Source organism: Hyla sarda, chromosome 5, assembly GCF_029499605.1.
Source record: "Hyla sarda isolate aHylSar1 chromosome 5, aHylSar1.hap1, whole genome shotgun sequence".
In the NCBI taxonomy this organism is placed as follows: domain Eukaryota; kingdom Metazoa; phylum Chordata; class Amphibia; order Anura; family Hylidae; genus Hyla; species Hyla sarda.
The window spans coordinates 254485023-254505960 of NC_079193.1; the positions used below are offsets into that span (position 1 = coordinate 254485023).

Below are 20938 nucleotides of genomic sequence, written 5' to 3' on the forward strand. Positions count from 1 at the left end.
CGCTTTGCCAAGCGTTATATAGGGTAAAATCTGATGATTGGTTCCCTTTAAGTCATTAAGCTCCGTCCGTGCCCCAAGCCGATGCCCGGAGCGAAGATACCAGAGAAGATTACCAGAGATCCCCGCCACGGACCGGGACAAGGTAAGTACAGTTGTCATCAGTGTCACCTGCACTACCTGCTGGTACCCACAGGTTAGTGCAGGTAACACTGGTGACATATTTCCTTTAAATATCAGCCATGTAAACATTATTACTAAATAAGAATTTAATTGTGTAGATTGAACCTCTATTCATGTAGTTATGTCATGAACTAGACTTATAATATGTGTCTTTAATGAAATTCCCTATAGAAGTAATTGGGTGTAACCAACTAGCAAGTTCAGTAACTAAGTTATTTTATTATATCAAAATTAAATAAAATTATTTCTTTAAAATAGAAATGTTCAGCTCTAAAACAAAACCTACTTAGACTGGAACATCCTATCAGTTCTGTTGTCCACATGTCATGTTTCAGCACTTTATAACCTCACACAATTCAGGATGAGACTGGAAGGATAAACTGGTGTATCCACCCCACCAAAAACTTCAAGCACATTAGCATAACATACATGCCAAATAGTGGAAGGACCGGGCCAGTAACAACAAAAACAAATGTATTAGGAAACAGCTGGCAGTACTAACAGTGTAGTATGGGGACAGTAGAAGGTCAAGGTAAAAAATAGATACATAAAATGACCTTTATCATTCTCACCCCCATCACCACCAATTGGGGCTGGCTTCAGGAAATGGCTTTTCTCCATCGTATGGAGGAATTGATGGCTGTCTTGCCTTGCCTCATTGAGAAACCCACCACCTTCTATGGGGTCCCTGGCTTAAATGGGCACTGTCAGATTCAAAAACGTTTTATACGTTGTACGTCTTGGCAAAACATTTACCTTTAATATACTTCATAAGAAAATTGTATTTCCTTTTTATAGAAATCATAGCTTATAAAATCATGGCTTTGTCCAAGTTTAAGCACAGGCATGAACAAAGTCCAGTAAGTGAGGGTAGGCTAGCACTGCTCTCTCCTGTGTCTGATAGGACAGGAGAGAGCACAGAGGAGTGCTATCAGACAGGAGAGAGCACAGAAGAGTGCTATCAGACAGGAGACAGCACAGAAGAGTGCTATCAGGCAGGAGAGAGCACAGAAGAGTCCTATCAGGCAGGAGAGAGCACAGAGTAGTCCTATCAGGCAGGAGAGATCACGGTGGAGAGCTATCAGACAGGAGAGAGCACAGAGGAGTACTATCAGACAGGAGAGAGCACAGTGGAGAGCTATCAGACATGAGAGAGAACAGAGGAGTACTATCAGACAGGAGAGAGCACAGAGGAGTGCGATCAGACCGCAGAGAGCACAGAGGAGTCCTATCAGACAAGAGAGAGCACAGAGGAGTGCTATCAGACAGGAGAGAGCACAGAGAAGTGCTATCAGACAGGAGAGAGCACAGTGGAGTCCTATCAGACAGGAGAGAGCACAGAGTAGTACTATCAGACAGGAGAGAGCACAGAGGAGTCCTATCAGACAGGAGAGAGCACAGAGGAGTCCTATCAGACAGGAGAGAGCACAGAGGAGTCCTATCAGACAGGAGAGAGCACAGAGGAGTCCTATCAGACAGGAGAGAGCACAGAGGAGTCCTATCAGATAGGAGAAAGCACAGAGGAGTCCTATCAGACAGGAGAGAGCACATAGGAGTCCTATCAGACAGGAGAGAGCACAGAGGAGTCCTATCAGACAGGAGAGAGCACAGAGGAGTCCTATCAGACAGGAGAGAGCACAGAGGAGTCCTATCAGACAGGAGATAGCACAGAGGAGTCCTATCAGAAAGGAGAGAGCACAGAGGAGTCCTATCAGACAGGAGAGAGCACAGAGGAGTCCTATCAGACAGGAGAGAGCACAGAGGAGTCCTATCAGACAGGAGAGAGCACAGAGGAGTCCTATCAGACAGGAGAGAGCACAGAGGAGTGCTAGCCCACCCTTCACTTACTCAGCACTTTGTTCATGCCTGTGCTTTAGCCTGGACAAATCCATGATTTTATAAGCCATGATTTCTATAAAAAGGAAATAAAAATTTCTTATTAAGTATATTAGGAAGGTTAATATTTTGTCAAGATGTACAACATTTAAAAAGTTTTTAAATCTGACAGTGCCCATTTAAGTTTATGAGTTTTTACTCTTCCTAATGCTTCATAATCCCCTTCTTTCTTTGACTTTTCCGCCTGTTTTTTTCCTTTCTCCTTTTCTTTCTTAAGGCCTTGTTCACACAGTGTAATTTCCGAGTGGAATACGGACAAAAAAATTCCACAGTTCCACAGTTTTTAATGGGAATTTCCATGACAGATACATCTACCACGGAAATTCTGATTCCAGACTCCACAAAAAAAATTGACATGTCTATTCTTTAAACGGAATCCGCTCGGAAATGCATTGCGATCTATGGAGACCATGCATTTCCGGGCGATCCTAGCGCCGGTTTGTTGTGCCAGTGCCTGCAGAATGTCCACATGGAAATTTTCCAAGCAGACATTCCGCCATATGAACATAACCTTACTGTCTGTTCTGGTCTTTTATCACGCTGCCGCTGGATACAAGTGCTTGCAGCAGAAGTTATGCTTCTGTTTCCTTATTGTTCACATCCTGCTGAATTGTTAGCTGATCTTTACTTATTTGTGGGTACAATATCTGTCTGCTTCAGTTTTTCTATGCTGGTTTTTTTAATGTAAAATCTTTAAAAAAAACTTTTACTTCGAAAATTAACTCTCTATCAAACCTCAAAATCTCTAACTGTTTTAATGCAACATATACATTTGAATACTAAAAAAAAATATGATTTAGATTTTTAGATTTGCTGAATAAAATAATGAGGGGCATCCAGGTTACAACACCTTTAAACACATTTTAAAGGTAACTTCAGAGATGCAAACACTATAACAAAACAGATTTATTAATTGTTTGAATAGGTCCTAATGTGTAATACATAGGACAGGTGATTGTATGAACATGCTGTGAACGAGGAGGAACAAGTCTGCAAATTGACGTCACTTGAAGTCACTTCATCTTGAGAGCTTTTCACAGCTGCTTTTAAAGAAATTGTTCTGGCTTTTGATCCTGCTATGAAAAGGCATTCAGTTAAATAAATTTCATGCCTTATATCCTAAGCCACGGGAAACCCATTTTCATCTCTAGGAAACCACATGTCAATAGTGACCCAAATAAATGGGTCATGCTGCACATGAAAGAATTTTACTTTCAATCTGTATGTTTTGCATCTTTGGTTACAGCTCCATTATGTCAGGCCTACATGTACATCCTAAAAGCTATCTGCAACCTTAATTCTACTATTCACCTCTTTATGTGGTTTTCTTCCCTGCTTTAAATGGTTGTACATGCACTTAAAGGGAACCAATCATCAGATTTTACCCTATATAACACTTGGTAAAGTGTTATATTGGGTAAAATCTTCATTTTCACCATTCCCGGGGGACGCTCCTGCCCCCAGGGATGGTGAAGATATGAAGTTATAAACTAGTCACCGCCGCCGCCGTAAGTAGTCACCTGGGCGGGGAGCTCTTCTCATCTACTTCCGTTCTTCTGCTGGCAGCGACGCCCCCTCCGCTTGATTGACGGGCCGTGTCATCACTCTGCTCCGTCTGTTCAGTGAGCGGAACAATGACGCAGCCCATATAGGGTAAAATCTGATGATTGGTTCCCTTTAAAGGGGTACTCCAGTGGAGGAAAAAAAATGTTGTAAAATCAACTGGTGCCAGAAAGTTATAGGCTCAGATTTATCAAACTGTGTGAGAGAAAAAATAGAGTAATTTTCCCACAACAACCAATCACAGCTCAGCTTTCACTTTACCAGTGCTCGTTAGTTGAGCGGTGATTGGTTGCTGTGGGAAAATCACTCTCCATTTTTTCTCTCACACAGTTTGATAAATCTGGGCCATACAGATTAGTAAATGATGTCTATTTCAAAATTGTATCTGCTGCTGTATGCTCCAGAGGAAGTTGAGTAGTTCTCTCTAGTCTGACTGCAGTGCTCTCTGCTTTCACCTCCTGTCCATGTCAGAAACAGTCCAGAGCAGGAAAGGTTCGCTATAGGGATTTGCTCCTGCTCTGGACAGTTCCTGGCACAAACAGAGGTGACAGCAGATAGCCATGTGGTCAGACCAGAAAGAACTATACATCTTTCTCTGGAGCATACAGCAACTGATAAGTATTGGAAGGTTAAAATAGAATAGCAAAATAGACATAATTTACAAATTTGTATAATTTTCTGGAACCAGTTTATTTGAACTTTTTTTTCCCGTCCAGAGTACTCCTTTAAGAGCCATAGGGCACAATTTAGCTGAACATTAAAGTGGTACTCTGGTGGAAAACTTTTTTTTTTTTTTTTTATGAACTGGTGCCAAAAAGTTAAACAAATTTGTAAATTACTTCTATTTAAAAACCCTAATCCTTCCAGTACATATTAATAGCTGTATGCTACAGAATTCTTTTCTTTTTGAGTTTCTTTTTTGTCTTGTCCACAGTGCTCTCTGCTGACACCTCTGTCCGTGTCAGGAACTATCCAGAGCAGCATAGATTTGCTATGGCGATTTTCTCCTGCTCTGGACAGTTCCTGATACGGGCATCAGGTGTCAGCAGAGAGCAACGTGGACAAAAAAAGAAATTCAAAAAGAAAATAATTTCCTCTGTGACATATAGCTGCTAATAAGTAGTGGAAGGACAAATATTTTTTAACAGAAGTACTTTACAAATCTGTTTAACTTTCTGGCACCAGTTGATTAAAAAAAAAAAAGTACCCCTTTAAGAGCCAAAGTAATAAACATAGCTAGGGATGATGCCACAGCTTCTTCTCAGCATATGTAAATAATAAACCGTTTCACATGTTTATGCAATATACTACACTAATGCTACAATGCAAAGAACGTAAATACCACTGCAGCTAACACATTCTATAGACAGGTGGAATCCCAGTAATTGCCCAAAAGTAAAAGTATCAAACAAGTATTTTACAACAATGGTGAAACACCAGCAGACAAGCAATAATTGCCAATAGAAAACAGACAGTAGGTTGGCACAGCCCAAATAGCAGCAGTTAAAGGGGTACTCCGCCCCTAGACATCTTATCCCCTATCCAAAGGATCCCACCGCTGGGGACCCCCATGAACTCCCTGCTGCACCCGGCAGTTATTTAGAGCGTCGGGTGCAGCGCCGGAGGCTCGTGATGTCAAGGCCATGCCCCCGCAATGCAAGACTTGCATTGAGGGGGTGTGGCCGTGACATCACGAGCCTCCGCCCCGCATCACCAGTAATCCGGCCCAGAGCGAAGTTTGCTCCGTGCACTGGGTTGTCTGGGGTGCCGCAACCAAAATCGCAGGTCCCCCTACAATCAGACATCTTATCCCCTATCCTTTGGATAGGGGATAAGATGTCTAGGGGCAGAGTACCCCTTTAAGGCTACTAGAATCCAGAATACAATTGCACAGCTTTCCCAGGGTGCTCCATCCAAGAGCTTAGCAGCATGCAGACCGTCCATGTTATAGAAAAAGGATAGATGCCACTCACCCAAAATATTGTGCAAAATTCTTCATTTATTTTCAGTCTCATAAAAACATCTCCATGAGTGCCATCTATCCTTTTTTCTATAACAGGGACTGACAGTCAATAATTGTACTGTGTATCATAATGAAGTAGACAGCCACACTATTTATTTATCAGTCACTATCGTGCATATTACCTATGTATATTAAAGAGAGTGGAAAAAAGATCACAGTTTACAGGCTTCACTTCCAGCCCACTAACTCCCCATGCGAACAAACAGGAGAGCCTATAGAACTATAGAACTATTTTTGTTAAAAACAACCAAGGGGGTTTGTGGAATTAGTGGTCTGTAGGCGCTATATAAATAAATAAATAAAATAAATAAATAAACTGTGATCTCTTTCTCTTTTGAATACATAGGTAATACGCATGACAGCAACTATTTTATTGTGAAACACATTAGTTATTGTTCTTCTACTGGTTTTTATGTATTTCATACTTCCCAAAACCGCTGGCAGTCATTTTTGAGCGCCCCAACGCCATAGCTATCTTTCTGTCCACCGGGTGAACCGATAAGGAGACGAGAGACATTTGGTTTTGCGGTGAGTGCAGGATTCTATTGGTTCTTGCTTTCTTATATTTGCCTGAGATATTCTGTTTGGGTTTACCTAGCACCCCCACAAGTCTCGTTCACCTGATAGCCCACAGAGTTTACCCGAGACTCCTTCTCCGTGTGTCTGGGTGGAGTGGAGTTTGTCATGCCTTCTGCTGACTACGTTTTAGAATACTTGCTTGACGCTTTAAATATTTACCATTTTAAAGCCCATTGATATAGAAAGATAAATAGATAGATCTGTTAGAATTTACATCTGGAACACAAGACTACCATCCAGGGTAGGGTCACACATAGCACATATGCAGCGTTTTTCATGCTGTGCAAGATCCGCTGCACAGCATGAAATACGCTACATATTCTCCCGTGAGCAGACACACAGGGCAACCTGACGGCAGCCCTGTGTGCGGTACCGTTTGGAAGTGGGCCCAGAAAGCCAACGTGCCTGTGACACGCACGTCTGCCTCCAAACTTCACTGCTCACACAGCGCTGCCACATGAAGACCTGGGTGTCTGCTCATAGGAGAATACGCAGCAAATTTCCTGCTGTGCAGCGGATTTCATGTAGCCTGAAATACGCCGAGTATACGCTATGTTTGGCCTTACCCTTAATGTACAGAGAAGCAACTAAGCTCTTTTTTTTACCTTGGTTGTCAGCATAGTGCAGTTTGGAGTAGGTCAGCTGAATCCTGTCTACCAGTATCTGAGCAGAGAATTGTAGCCCAAAAAAGGTCCAAAAACCAGATGAAAAAATAGTCTGAATGCTAAGAAAAAGTAATATCAAATTCTAAACCATTCCAAAAGGCAGAAATAATAAATAAATAAATAAATAAATAAAAAGAGTCAGAAAGTTTGAGACACTTTTAACTGTAAAATTATTTTTTTCAGACTCAAAATAAGTGCAATGTGTACACATAAAGCAATATTGGACAGGTTAATGCTACTTTTCTTCAGCATTTAATTCCTCATAAGTGACTAATTTTGCATCAAGTTAAGTACTAAAAGATCTGCACTAGAGATGAGCGAACTTACAGTAAATTCGATTCGTCACGAACTTCTCGGCTCGGCAGTTGATGACTTATCCTGCATAAATGAGTTCAGCCTTCAGGTGCTCCGGTGGGCTGGAAAAGGTGGATACAGTCCTAGGAGAGAGTCTCCTAGGACTGTATCCACAGTTTCCAGCCCTCCGGAGCACCTGAAAGCTGAACTAATTTATGCAGGAAAAGTCATCAACTGCCGAGCCGAGAAGTTTGTGACGAATCAAATTTACTGTAAGTTCGCTCATCTCTAATCTGCACCTTGTTAAAAAAAAAAAACAATAACATATGGCCCCACTTCTTAAATCTCTCTCTCTCACTTACATGTAATGCATTTATCTTTCAATACTATCAGCCCTGTTGCCTGAACTCCTCCATTGAGCTGTCAGGTTCAGAGATTTTACATAGGATGCATCTGGAACCTGCCCCAAACTACCAAGTAAAGGTGTTTTTTGGCCACATATTATTGATGGGCTATCCACTGTCTCGTACATTACATTATTTGTCCACCTAGAAGTGGTTATTATGGGGGACCTTAAATATCCCAATATATAGTTGGAAACTGAGTCCTGTGAACCTCCAACTATTCCAAAACTACAAGTCCCAGCATTACAGGACTGCCAAGGATGACATACATGAATGGCAGGAACAGAAAATGTATGCTTAAAGGGGTACTCCACCCCTAGACATCTTATCCCCTATCCAAAGGATAGGGGATAAGATGTCTGATCGCGGGGGTCCCGCCGCTGGGGACCCCTGCAATATAGCATGCGGCACCCACCTGTTTCTGCTCCGGAAGCGCTGGAGGGTCTGGGTCGCGACCACGGGAATGGAAGTTTGTGACTTCACGACTCCGCCCCCGTGTGACATCACGCCCCGTCCACTCAATGCAAGTCTATGGGAGGGGGCGTGACAGCCGTCACGCCCCCTCCCATAGACTTGCATCGAGGGGACGTCCTTTAGATAGGGGATAAGATGTCTAGGGGTGGAGTACCCCTTTAATAACCACTGTACTTTTGTAAACCTTTGCACTAATTTAGGAAGACGTAAGTTATACACTCACCATATTGTCTTTGGTAGAGTACATTATTATGCTACGGATCAAGCGCTGGAACGGAGGGGATACCAGAAGATAGAAGAAAACGATGGCAGCATAGGGTGCTGAGCTAGAAGGAAGAATATTTCTTTTTTCCTGACAGGTTGGCTTTAAAAGCAAGCAGTTTCTCTTGAGAGGGTAGTCATACACATGTTCTTGTTACACAGTAGTAAAGGTGATGACAGCATCTATGGCTTGGCCCCCTTTCCGCCAGGGTCCCATAACAAATAAATAGTCTATGTCTATGGTATGTGTCCACTTGTTTAAATATCCAGGTAAAGCAAGATGCTTGTACATATAGGGCACCTCAAGCTACAGTATACAAAATGACTATACGTGCTTCTTATTGTGACAGCTTAGTGTTAAAGAGAGAATGTCTTTCTCATGGGACAATAGGCTGCAGATAATGGTTGCTGTATGCAGCCAACCACAAATCTTTTGCTTGTTGACAAGTAGTAGTTTGCCATTTCACTTTGACTTATTTTGACTTCAGGCATAGTTTGATAAACAATTTTTTTTCCCAAAGAGAAATTATTCTATACTTCAGAAATGTTCCTATGTTTATGAGCACAATGGTTCTCCTCGCATTTTATTTGCAGTTATGTAGATAAGTGCATGGAGAATGAGAAAGCTTTTATAGTGCAGGCACTACACTGGTATGTAATGTTCATCCACGTAATTGGTACTCAACCTACAGAGGAAGATAATGTTCTCTTACAAAATATAACAGGAGACAATTTGTAGCTTTTAACCCCTCCACTTTGTAACGCTATTTAGAGTGATACATTTATGTGTATAATAAACAATGAAAAAAATGTGGTAGTATTGACCCTGCCCTAAATGCCATCACTCATGCACAATCCTACTTGTTTATTTTCCTGATTTTTGTTTTAAATCTAAAACAAAATCTTAGAGTTAAAGCGTACCCGTCAGATCCAACAAAAAAAACATTTTTTTAATATATCACTCAGTACCTAATCCTGACCATGTACATCTAATTTTTATGTGTCTAGCACTTTTATTTATTTTTTTATTACACTTTTAATTTAGCTCACTAGTCTGAATTCCTCTCAAAGGGAGGGGGCGTGGCCTCACTGTGCAGGTCGCCGCCCCTTCCCTCAGTATACTGTCTTCTTACATCTCTCCTAGCATTAGCAAAACTACAACTCCCAGCTTGTCTTCACTGACAGTAGCGGGACACAAACTGACAGCGGGAGGATTTTTCCTCCAGCTGGGAGCCCTGAGCTCAGAGCTGTCAATCAAGGAAGTGTGTCCATGACATAGGTGATGATGCATGGACACAGCAGGACTAGTATGTGTCCAAGCAGGCAGGGGAGGCAGTTGTTTGACTGGCTTTTTCCAGTATGAAATACTGAAAATTTTCTTATGAAAGCTTTTGAAAAACCTATTGGCATGCTTTACAACATATGAAAAGTTTTTGTATCTGACAGTGCCCATTTAAGTATGCAATGAAACAATTCAATGTATACACAACATTCCATGAAGTGCAACTGTCACCTCCATACAATCATGCAAGTCCTGCATGACTGAAGTATAGGCCTCTATACTGGGAGCGAGTTAGGGCAGGGAGGATGCGTGCCACTGCGATTGTCGGCCAACCCCTCTGACTGTTGGGCAGAAATACATAACAGCCGTGATCTAAGTTTACAAGGTGCAGGCTAAGAAAGCAGATGTATAGTATGTTTGATCTACCTATGCCCTACTGGATGGGGCCTGCACCTCGTACCACCTCCTACCTTACACTAATTCCCCACATTCTCATTGCTTCTACTACAGCTGGCTAAGCAGAGGATGCAGCTGCCAGTTATGGGGGAGAAAGTTTTTCAGTCTTCTCATTTGGAGAGCAGAATGTCCTCCACTTCTCAGCAAAATCTGCTGTGCTTTAATGCCTATCCTGGCACTGATGTGAGTGGAGCAAGCAATTGCCAACCGAAGTAAAAGTTAGCAAGTATTCTCTCATCAGGGCAGGAGGTGCACACACAGTACGGCAGACGTTGCTCAGCACAGGATGTGGCTGCTGGTGTTCAATGAGAAAATCAGCTGCACTTTCTGCTCAGCAGAATCGGTGTGCTGTAAACCCTTTCTCAAACAGACATATTGGTCCTGATTTACTAAGATTTTTTGGTTTTTACTAGTGTTAAATACTGTTTAAACGTGCAGGATTCAACTCTATTTACTATAGAGATTCACAGATTTGGAAATTTTCAGCTTTATCTTGGTGGAAATTTCCAGCCATTTATCACAGGATTTCTGTGAAATGAATAATAAATAGGTTTGGTTGTGAAACCATGCCCCTTTTACTCCGGCCATGCCTATTTTCGGGTTTGTAGGTTTATTTTGGCACATTGCACCACAAATTCTGGCCCAGACACAATTTGTGGTGCAATGCAATGCGCCACATTTTAGCACACAACCTGAAAAAAGAGGTGGGGTTCACAATAGTAAAGTCACCATTTAATACAAAAGCCAAATAATATCACTACATCATGACTAATATTATCACGTCATAGTTTATATAGAAGAGGGGTATTATTATATACTACCATTCTAAAACCAAATAAAAACTATAACACCAGGACTACATAATGTCCCCAAATAATGACTGAATAGTATCACCATACTTTTAACACCACTGTTACCACTAAAACTAATATTATCACCATACAGTGACCACACAGCAGTACATGTTGGTTACAGAATACTAATTTTACACAGGTGCTCAGCTGACCACATAAGAGAATACAGTACAGGTAATGACAATCTGTCCACTGTATTTGCTGCCAAAAGCTGCAGGATAGCTGTTAGGGTATAAAAGCAAACTGTGCCTGTAACTGGGGTGCAAAAGTTATGTAGGTAAACAAAAAGAAGGGCTCAATAATAGGAGACTGCTAGAACATGTCCCTAGTAAATACTAGACAATTAGAATCCCTATAGAGTCACACTGAGACAGAGTAATGCAAAATGTGTATAATCTTTATTGACAAAAGTAAAAAATAAAAATAAATTAAAAAGGAACAGTAACAGACAGACTACAAAGGGGTCTATTCCATGCCCAGGGGTGGTGTCCACAAGTGACTAAGATGTCCGCATGATGCACGCTTGACATGCTGGGGGTCTCGTTCTGTATCCAGGGCTGCACTGTGTAGGATCTGCTGGCCCTTTTTCATGGTGGACTTACCAACATTTCTAACGGTGCCTACCTTGTGTTATTTCTAGCGATCCTCTTTTTGATTGGGGTAATGTGCAATATATTTTTTATTATTTGTGTGTATACTCAGACATAGTTATGTTGTGTATGTTTGATAGTATATGTTTATACAGCCATTACTGGTCTATGTGTGTATACACCTTATAGGAGATTGCCTCCATTTGTAATTTGCTACATGCACTAGATACCCACCTTATTACCCATAAAATAGATGCATTTGTAGTCTGTCTGTTACAGTTCCTTTTTAATTAATTTTATAAATATTTACTTTTGTCAATAAAGATTATACAAAAGTTACGGAGGTCTGCAGTGTCCACAATACACTGACATATATAGGTGTGATGTTAATAGCGTACAGCATGAGATGGAAGACAGATGTTTATAGCATACAGCACGAGATGGTGGACTGATGTCACTAGTGTACAGCATGAGATGGCGAACTGATGTCACTAGCATCCAGCAGGGGTGGTGGTAGTACTGACTAATCAGTGGCATTTGGCACATGAGGTTTAAATTCCTCAGTGATCCATGCCTGATTCATTTTAGTAAAAGTCAGCTTTTCCATGCTGCTGGCTGACAAACTTGTTCGCTTCCGGGTGACCATGCCGCCTGCTGCGCTAAACACTCTCCCCAAAGCCACACTAGAGTGGACAAGACAGAACACTCATGGCAAACTGGGCAAGTTCTGGCCAGTGGCCTAATCTGGTGAGCAAGAAGTCCATGGGGGTCTGGATGCCGATGGTCGGTGAGTCATACTGCACTCAGCCAATCACCGGCCACAGCAAAGTCCTGCCTCGGCCGGCGATAGGCTAAGCTGCAGTGTGATGTTTTCGGTGCCGGAACCAGGAAGAAGACCAGTGCCGGGGCCAAAAATGTCACACTGCCGCTCAGCCTATTGCCGGCCGAGGCGGGACTTCTCTGCGGCTGGTGATTAGATGAGTGCAGTATGACTCACCAACCACTGGCAACCAGGAAGAGGATCGCGGTGGAGGATGGAACGGGTTACCGGAGGCACTGGGGGAGTGGCGGAAGATATGTATGCCTTTATTTTTTTTACTGCCGGCAGTCTGAAAAACTATTTTTACATCCCGGAGTACTCCTTTAAGTTTCAATGCTTTGAACTGCATTTATCTTACAACAAGGTATGTAAAAGACAAGTTTAATAAAAACAAAATATTAAAAATACAGTCGCTTTAGAAGCCTTATGTGTTCGGAATGCACAGGCTTTTTAGTATAATGCGTGTTTGCGTGTACACAACTAGAAATGTATGTTTGCAGAAAAATATGAAATTTAACAAAACTGTTAACAGGCCAGATAAGTGTCAAAGGAACACGCTTTTGCGTGTCAGAGATGACAGCTCAATGAGTACTGACTGTGTTTGAAGAACTATATGAAAAGCAACAGACCTGTATTAACACTGCAGGTTAGATACGTATAACTTCAACAGGCTTTTTGACTGGCAGAGATTACTTCACAATGCATACTGATGGTGTTTGCGGATATATATGAAATGTACCAGAACTACAGGCTAGACACAGATCACCGCACTGGCTACTGTAGCTGGTTGAGGAACACTATTCAATTTAGTTATTTGCAGGTATGAGCCTTGAAAAAGGCTTTGGACTTGTGGTTGCAAAAAAAAAAAAAGTCCTTCAGAGGCTGTGAGAGGCATGTCCCCTTATCTGCTGTATAGGAGCCCCTATAGGTTTCTTCTATTTTTCTAACCACTAACTGTCCTTATGTCTGGCTCTCTCCCTCTGTCTGCTCTCTGCAGAAGTTCCGAGGGCTGTGAACACTGAGGGTGACATCAGTCTCTTTTTATCTGTGTCCCTGGTTGTGTCCTATTGGCCTTTGTGCTTAATTGACACAGTAAGCAACAAATCACATAATAGATCTGGGTAATCATGTGATCTACTGCTTTCCCTATGTCATCTCTCCGCCCCCTGCCAGACCTGCTTGTTCCGCCCGCTGAAAAAACATGCTTTCTGTTTTTGCATGCTATTTGCCAGCTCACGCGAGCCGAACCGGTTAAAGCTTAAGCTGGAAAAAATTCTAAAGTTCGGGTCGAATCCGGGTTCTCCTGATTCGGCTCGCTCATCTCTACTTATAGACTACTAAAGGGAAAATCCCCAGGTGCACTGGGTCTAGTCACATTCCACAGTATAGGTTTTTAAAAACTGTTGAGGGTCACAATAGTTCATTATATTTGACAAATGATAAAAGTTATGTTTTAGGGGTAGGATAGAAAGAGGGTTCTTTTTTACTCCGATCTAAAGCCCAGGAGTTATTGGGTTTGTTTTGTCTCTAATGATGGCAATGAATAAGTTCTGCCATGAGGTCATCTTTAATTCAGAATTTGTTTCTGCAGAATGTGCATGAGGCCTATGGCTCTTTGCTTTTCAACTTCCCTTTTTTCTATTGCCCCACTCCATTAACATCCTGCCTATTCTCCCATTATTGTTCATGCTATTGCCAAAAAAATTCTCTCATGTGTATACATATTCCCAAAAATAGTGCCTAACAGGTGGTGCCCCAGAACATAAGTTGATGCCCAAAAAAGTCAGTTATTAGTGCCCCTTGCACAGCTATAGAGGTCCTTAGTGCTCTTTTCACAATTCGAGCGCCCATATGGAACCTATGCCCCTACACAGTAATAGTGCCACCCTTGCGGTGCCATGCAGCCATGTAATGCCCTCCTTACAGTAAAAGTGCACTCTTACTGCTCCTACACAGTCATTGTGTGTAATTTTTTATATATGTCTAATAAAGTTGGTTTGACCTTTTAGATACATTACGTTATCTTGTGGCCTTGTTTTTTGGTGATGACTGATGACAGATTGGAGACAGGAGCGATGAAGACCAAAGAGCAACAGTAAGAGTTTTGGTAATTTCCACAGTAAAAAGAGGGCATATTCTGGAGTAGTGGGCCCTATGGTCTGAATATGTAGGTATCGCGTGCAGGCTAAACCCTTCTCGCATGCGATGGCCATTAGTAATTGCATGCAAGCTGGGTTTTGTCTGCAAGCACTAGTTACACTGATAGACCAAACCTGAATTTTCACACCAAAATAACGTTTCCATATACATACTTATTTCAGATATTTTTTTTTTATAATTTCAACAATTAAAACCCAATTTTTAAGCTAAGACTAATACCAGTTCCAGGCCTGCCTTAAATGGGCACTGTCAGATCCCCAAATTTTGTATATGTTGTTACTAATGAAAATTAAAGCCGTTTTATAATATGGTTGTTTAAATTTTTTTTTTATATTTAACAAAGAAAACGTCCCCTGAAAATCCCACCACTAGGGATCCCTATACATACTGGGACACTAACCAGTAGGGATGTAAGAAAAAATCGATTTGCGCGATTATCGCGATTCTTTGTTCCGCGATACTGAATCGATTTAAAAATTCTGAGAATCGATTTTTTTTATAAATTATTATAATTAACATTTACTGTATTTCACTCACTGAGTCACAGTCCTATTTGTCTGTCTTATTTTTTTTTTATAACACTTAAACTCCTGACCACTAGTTGGCAGTGTACCTGTTATCAGCTCTGTCCCACTCGCAGGCTGCTACCGCGAGACTACAGACTCAAAACAAACAGGAAGGAGAACGTACGCAGTCTACGCACTCACAGGACAACTCTCGCGGGATCTTGTTCTTTCTCAGCTGCGAGTCGCAGCTGAGAAAGAACAAGATCCCGTGAGAGTTGTCCTGTGAGTGCGTAGACTGCGTACGTTCTCCTTCCTGTTTGGTCTGAGTCTGTAGTCTCTTGGTAGCTGCTGCAGAGTGAACGCTGCATCAACATGGCTGGCAATGGAAAAGAGATCCGGGACGTGCCGGGGAGTTATAAGGCGGGCATTTGGACTCATTTTGGATTCTACAATAAACCAGGGAGTAAGGAGTATGACAAGAGCCACGTAGTGTGCAAAATATGTCACGCCAGAAAGCATAAGCATACTGCAAAAGCATACTGGAAGGAATAACCTTATTGATAAGGCACATGCCTTGGTATTTTATTTATGTTATACAGAATTGTATTTATTTGTGAAATCTAGTATCAAACCTCAGCTAAGCTGTCAAAAAGCATAAGGTTTGTTATAAAAAAAAAAAAACAAAAAAAAAACAATCCTGCAAGCACAAGAGTTTGTTGCTTAAACACTTGTTTGACTTTGTGAGTCCTCATTGTTCTTAAGAAAAAATAAATGTATATTTAATACAGTACATCTTTTAATAGGGAATATCGTGATATATTGCGATATATCGTCAACATGACAGTATCTCGATATATCGCGATATATTGAATCGCCACATTGGTATCGCGATTCGAATCGAATTGCAAAATTATTGGCGATTCACACCCCTACTAACCAGTCCCAAAGCGGCATCACACTTGTTCATGAGTCGTGGACAAGGCTGCATTAGCAGACACACCGATCACATCCCACCACCACAAGAGAGGGACACACACCCTTTCCCTGAGAGGATTTCTAACACTGTGAGCTAATGAAAAGAGGTATTTTTTTTTCATAATAAATATAGGTGATAGAGGCATAAAAATTAGATGTACATGGCCAGGATTAGGTACACGTTAAGTTGTTTATGAAACCAATATGATTGGCAATTAGGTTGTCAGAAAGTAACAGGTGAATATAATCATTTTTAGCTGTCACCCAAGTAGTTAGAAACCTCACACTGAATGCATGGCGTGGATCAGACATTCTGGAGTGCTCTCAAACTACAATTGCTTATTGAGTCTTGATTGTACACTGCAGTGCAGAACAGGCTCTACTGTGTTCCACAAGAACATTTCACTAAGCTTAGTCCTTTTATCTGAAACCAAACCATAAATATCCCCCTTTATTTCACTTGCATGTTGCATGTTCCCTTAAAGTACCTGAATAGAACAGAGGCACTTTAGAGATGTTACATTTCCAGTACTCAATGGGTTCAGCATACTTAGGACTTTGAACACTGAGAAAGTGCAATTTAGTTAAAAGGGATTCTGGTCTCCAGAAGTAATAAAAAAATAAATAAAAAAAACAGAAAGCAAAAGAACCTTAACCCCTTAAGGAAACAGACCATTTTGGCCTTAAGGACACAGCCAGCTTCATCTTTGCATTTTCTATTTTTCCTCCTCGCCTTCTAAGAGTCATAACTTAAATTTTTCCATCTACAGACACATTATACTATGTAATGGCACCTTTCTTTTTACCATAACATGTATGGGGCAACCAAACAATTACCGTATTTTTCGCCGTATAAGACGCACTTTTTCTTCCCCAAAACTGGGGGGAAAAAGTCGGTGCGTCTTATACGGCGAATACACCCCTATCGTGACGGTCCCTGCGGCCATCATTGGCCGGGACCTGCGGCTAATACAGGACATCACCGATCGCGGTGATGCCCTGTATTAACCCTTCAGACGCGGCGATCAAACCTGACCACCGCGTCTGAAGGGAAAGTTACACTAACCCGGCTGTTCACTCGGGCTGTTCGGGACCGCCGTGATTTCACCGCGGCGGTCCCGAACAGCTCGACTGAATAGCCGGGTTAGTGCTTACAGGACACCGGGAGGGACCTTACCTGCCTCCTCGGTGTCTTCTCCGTTCAGGGATCCCCTGTATGGCCGGCGCTCTCCTTCCTCGTCATCACGTCGTCGCGTATGTGCGTCGGCGTGCGTAACAACGTGATGGCGGCGACGGAGAGCAAGGATACCCGGCCGGCAGCAGAGATGTTCCGGAGCGACGGGGACACGGCGACAGCGATGGAGAGACATCCAGTACAGCGGTGACGGGTCCGGAGCGGCGTGGGACACGTGAGTATTACCTCCTATGCAGTGGTCTTCAATCTGCGGACCTCCAGATGTTGCAAAACTACAACTCCCAGCATGCCCGGACAGCCATTGTGTTGCAGGTGGTCCGTTCAGTCTCTCATACCACAGATAATGCATATGATGCCATGATGAGTATTGATGAGTGTTAATGGCCAGCAGCAATTACATCACTTCATTGTCATTGATAGAATCCATAAAACTGTACAGCTCTATTATATGGCTCTTATTTTATATTATATTAGATCTAGGCATGCTTCTTATATTGAACAATAATTTGGTTTATTTGAAATACTTCTTTGAGCTGGAGTTTGGAAAAATTGAGCTAAAGTCGGAAGTTTTGCTTACTGACTCCACAGCTCTGATGAATACTGGCAGAATCTAGTCAGCATTCACACAACATCACTGTCATTGAAAAGTTTAGGGTTACAGCCTTGAAAAATATAAAAACAGATTATTTCAAAAAGGTACACTGTGGAAATGTACAATTATATTTAGAGTGGATAACACATAGCCTCATTCTTTGCGGAGTACTACATGTACTGCTGTACAGTACAACTTATAATAAAAAATGTAGACAATGCACTTAAAAACATTTGAGAATCAGTAATCGCATTAGAGAAACATTATTTTTTGGCATAACATTGAACCACAGTTGCAATAGTGAAATTCTCAATACAGTCTGTACATTTTAAGATAACAGTTCAGTTATTTTTCTACGTTTTGTGCAAATTTATTTAATAGCTGGAATAGGTCAGCTCAGGGAAAGCATTTATCGCAGGTTCAGTACATTCAAGGTTCCAAAGAAAGCGAGAACAAAATGCTAAAACATTTAATAATAAGCTACACTGCAGAATAAGCCTGTTATTCAGTGGAGTGATTATGTAAGATCAAGAGCTTCAAATTTCTAACACGTAAAGTAAAAGAGAAAAAAACATTCCACTTTAGTAAGAAAGACAAATGTGGTTTGAGAAATCATTGAATTAAATGTTTTCCTGTGAAACGGGTCCTAGAAAAAAAAAACACTTAGTGAAGTCTTACTATAAATGGGTGAATAGTGTGCATACACAGAAGTTCAGATTGATGCTAATGCTGCAAAGTGGCTTTGTGGCTCAACTTGTTACAAGTTCCTAGGAAGATTGTGTACAAGTTCCCAAGTAGATCATGAGAAATAGTTGTCAGAATCAGGCAGCTTCCAGTATGAAGACCCCAAAGGATCTCTGGGACCAGATAACTACAAGTCTCGGTTCAATCAGTTCAGCATGCACCTTGCTGCAGCATGGCAGGGTCAGAGTTTGGCATAAACAATATGAAAGCATGGATTCATCCTGCCTTGTATGGATGGTTCTACTATGGGCTGGTGATTTCTTAAACGTGACAATGAGTTCACTGTACTCCAATTTCATCCACAGTCACCAGCGCTCTCTGGGATGTAGTGAAGAGGGAGATTCACAACATAGATGTGATGCCATAGTGCTCATATGGACCAAAATCTTCGAGATATGTTTCTAGCACCTTGTAGAAAGTATGCCACGAAATGAAAGCAGTTTTGAAGGAAAAATGGGGTCCAACACAGTATAAGCAAGGTGTACCAAATAAACTGGAGATTGAGTGTATATGTGTACAGTGACAAAATGGTATCACACAGCATAACGGATTATATCTCTGCTGGGCTTCATTAATCAGGCCCCAGGTGAAGGTTTCTCCAAGATCACACTTTCCCTTCATAATATATCAGAATGTAATCACCTGTGCCCCCCTCCTATAGCATCCTCCTTGTTCAGAAAGTATACAAAAGCCACCTTAGACCTACCAACTTATATGTAATGTGCGGGATGCCGCAAGAGGGCTGGTGCACCTCATCCTGTATGTCACCAGGGGGCCTTCGCATGTATGATTGCTGGGACCTCTTATTACCAAACGGGCACCTAGAGGAATGGGTGCTTGGTTGCCCAGTTTGACACCCTTGGGTGATAGGGTAGCCTACCCTACATAACCATTAGCCTACATGCAACAATCCATTAGACCATGATAAAATGGGAAAATAGATACTACTCATGTTCCGTACACTGGACAACTATAACCAATCATGTGCATTAAAATACTACTTAGAGCATTATTCAGGCTATGGCTCACCACCAATTTATTCAGGATGCCTCCTACAAATAATAAATCTGCAGCATGAACACCATCATCCTACAAAAGTAGGCACGCTGAAAAATACTCAAGCAGCAGCCCACAAAATGCCAAAATGATACAGGAAACATTTTTTAAAGAAGAAGCAAAGTATATGAATGCCACCAGAGTGGATGTATAGCTCTACGAAGAGTCAACAGGGCCAGGGATCCATTCCTTCCTTCCAAGAAACTGGAAAAATCAGAAAGAAAAAAACATTATACCCAATGTAATATTATATCAATCATTAGCAATATATAGGATGTGCAAATGACCAGAGGCATAAGACACAGATCATAAATATGACCATAGTCTGACTTACTTTGCACTGTGTATATTCACACATGTTGTCATCTGGTAATGTCTCATGGGATCTAGGTACAAAACAGATCTTGGTCCACAGAAACCATGGAGAAGAGGTTAATTCAGGAGGGTATACAATTCCAACCTTGAAATCATGGCGCCAAATAGAAAAGGTGCTCAAACACTTCAGATATGGCTAAACAATTTGGATTCTTCTGTTTTTTTTTTATGGGTTGCAGAGAAAGTCCCATCGGGGTGGCCACAAACATATAAGATGTATGACACAGAAAAACACTGGAGTAACTTTATGAAAACCAAAAGTTGTGCCAGTCTCAAAATGTTAGACCATAACTGTATGTCCTTTCTTAGGATATCTTTCACACCCAAAAATGTAGAACTAGGATGGGCTAAAATTTTGAGCCCACATGTGGCAATATTTTTATGGCAGTGTTGGATGAATGAAAAAGCTCTGCATAATACTGTGGAACAGCTACTCAATTCTAAAACAGAGTAGCCAGCAGGAACTGGGGGTCATATACTCGAACATAAGCAAACACTCTACATAAAATTCCTGGGTTTTCAAGGCTCCCTCAAACGGCTGAATCACAGGTCCAAAAATCAAAGGACGGACTTGGTAAATCCAATGTGGAACCTTGGAGACCTAACTTTTCTTTGGTGCATCAGTATTAGGCTGACATCCCTGTCTTAGTTGCAGTCATTTAATAATAAAACGATCAAGGGCAAGGTGTTTAAATGGGCAGTGTCACTTGGAAAAACTTGACATGTCCTAGAGGAATGTCAAAAGTTTTGATCGGTGGGTGTCTGAATGTTTAGACTTCCTCAAATCAGGAAAACAAGCCAGTAGTTGTACGCGCTTAGTGTTTTCTCTCTTAGCTCTTGTCACGTGATCGAGACACACTCTCAATGTAAGCAGGAAAAGGAGAAAGAGTGCAGACACTTCTTTAGGATATGTAATACAATGCCATTCTTAAAATTATATCTAGGAAAAATAATTGTTGGATACAGAGATAGGATGAATAAGTACAGATCTGCC

The 20938-nt window shown here is 41.5% G+C and overlaps 1 protein-coding gene across 4 annotated transcripts in view; it reads right to left on the minus strand.

The window, feature by feature from the left end:
• LDLRAD4 (low density lipoprotein receptor class A domain containing 4) overlaps positions 1-20938 on the minus strand; it is a 257251-nt gene that overhangs the window by 140794 nt on the left and 95519 nt on the right. For 2 of the 4 annotated variants that reach the window (XM_056521503.1, XM_056521504.1), the window contains exon 3: positions 6847-6958. The exons of the other annotated variants lie outside the window; for them this stretch is intronic. In XM_056521503.1, coding sequence (XP_056377478.1) covers positions 6847-6958 — 112 coding nt within the window. The remainder of the gene's footprint in view (positions 1-6846; positions 6959-20938) is intronic. 4 annotated transcript variants of the gene reach the window in all.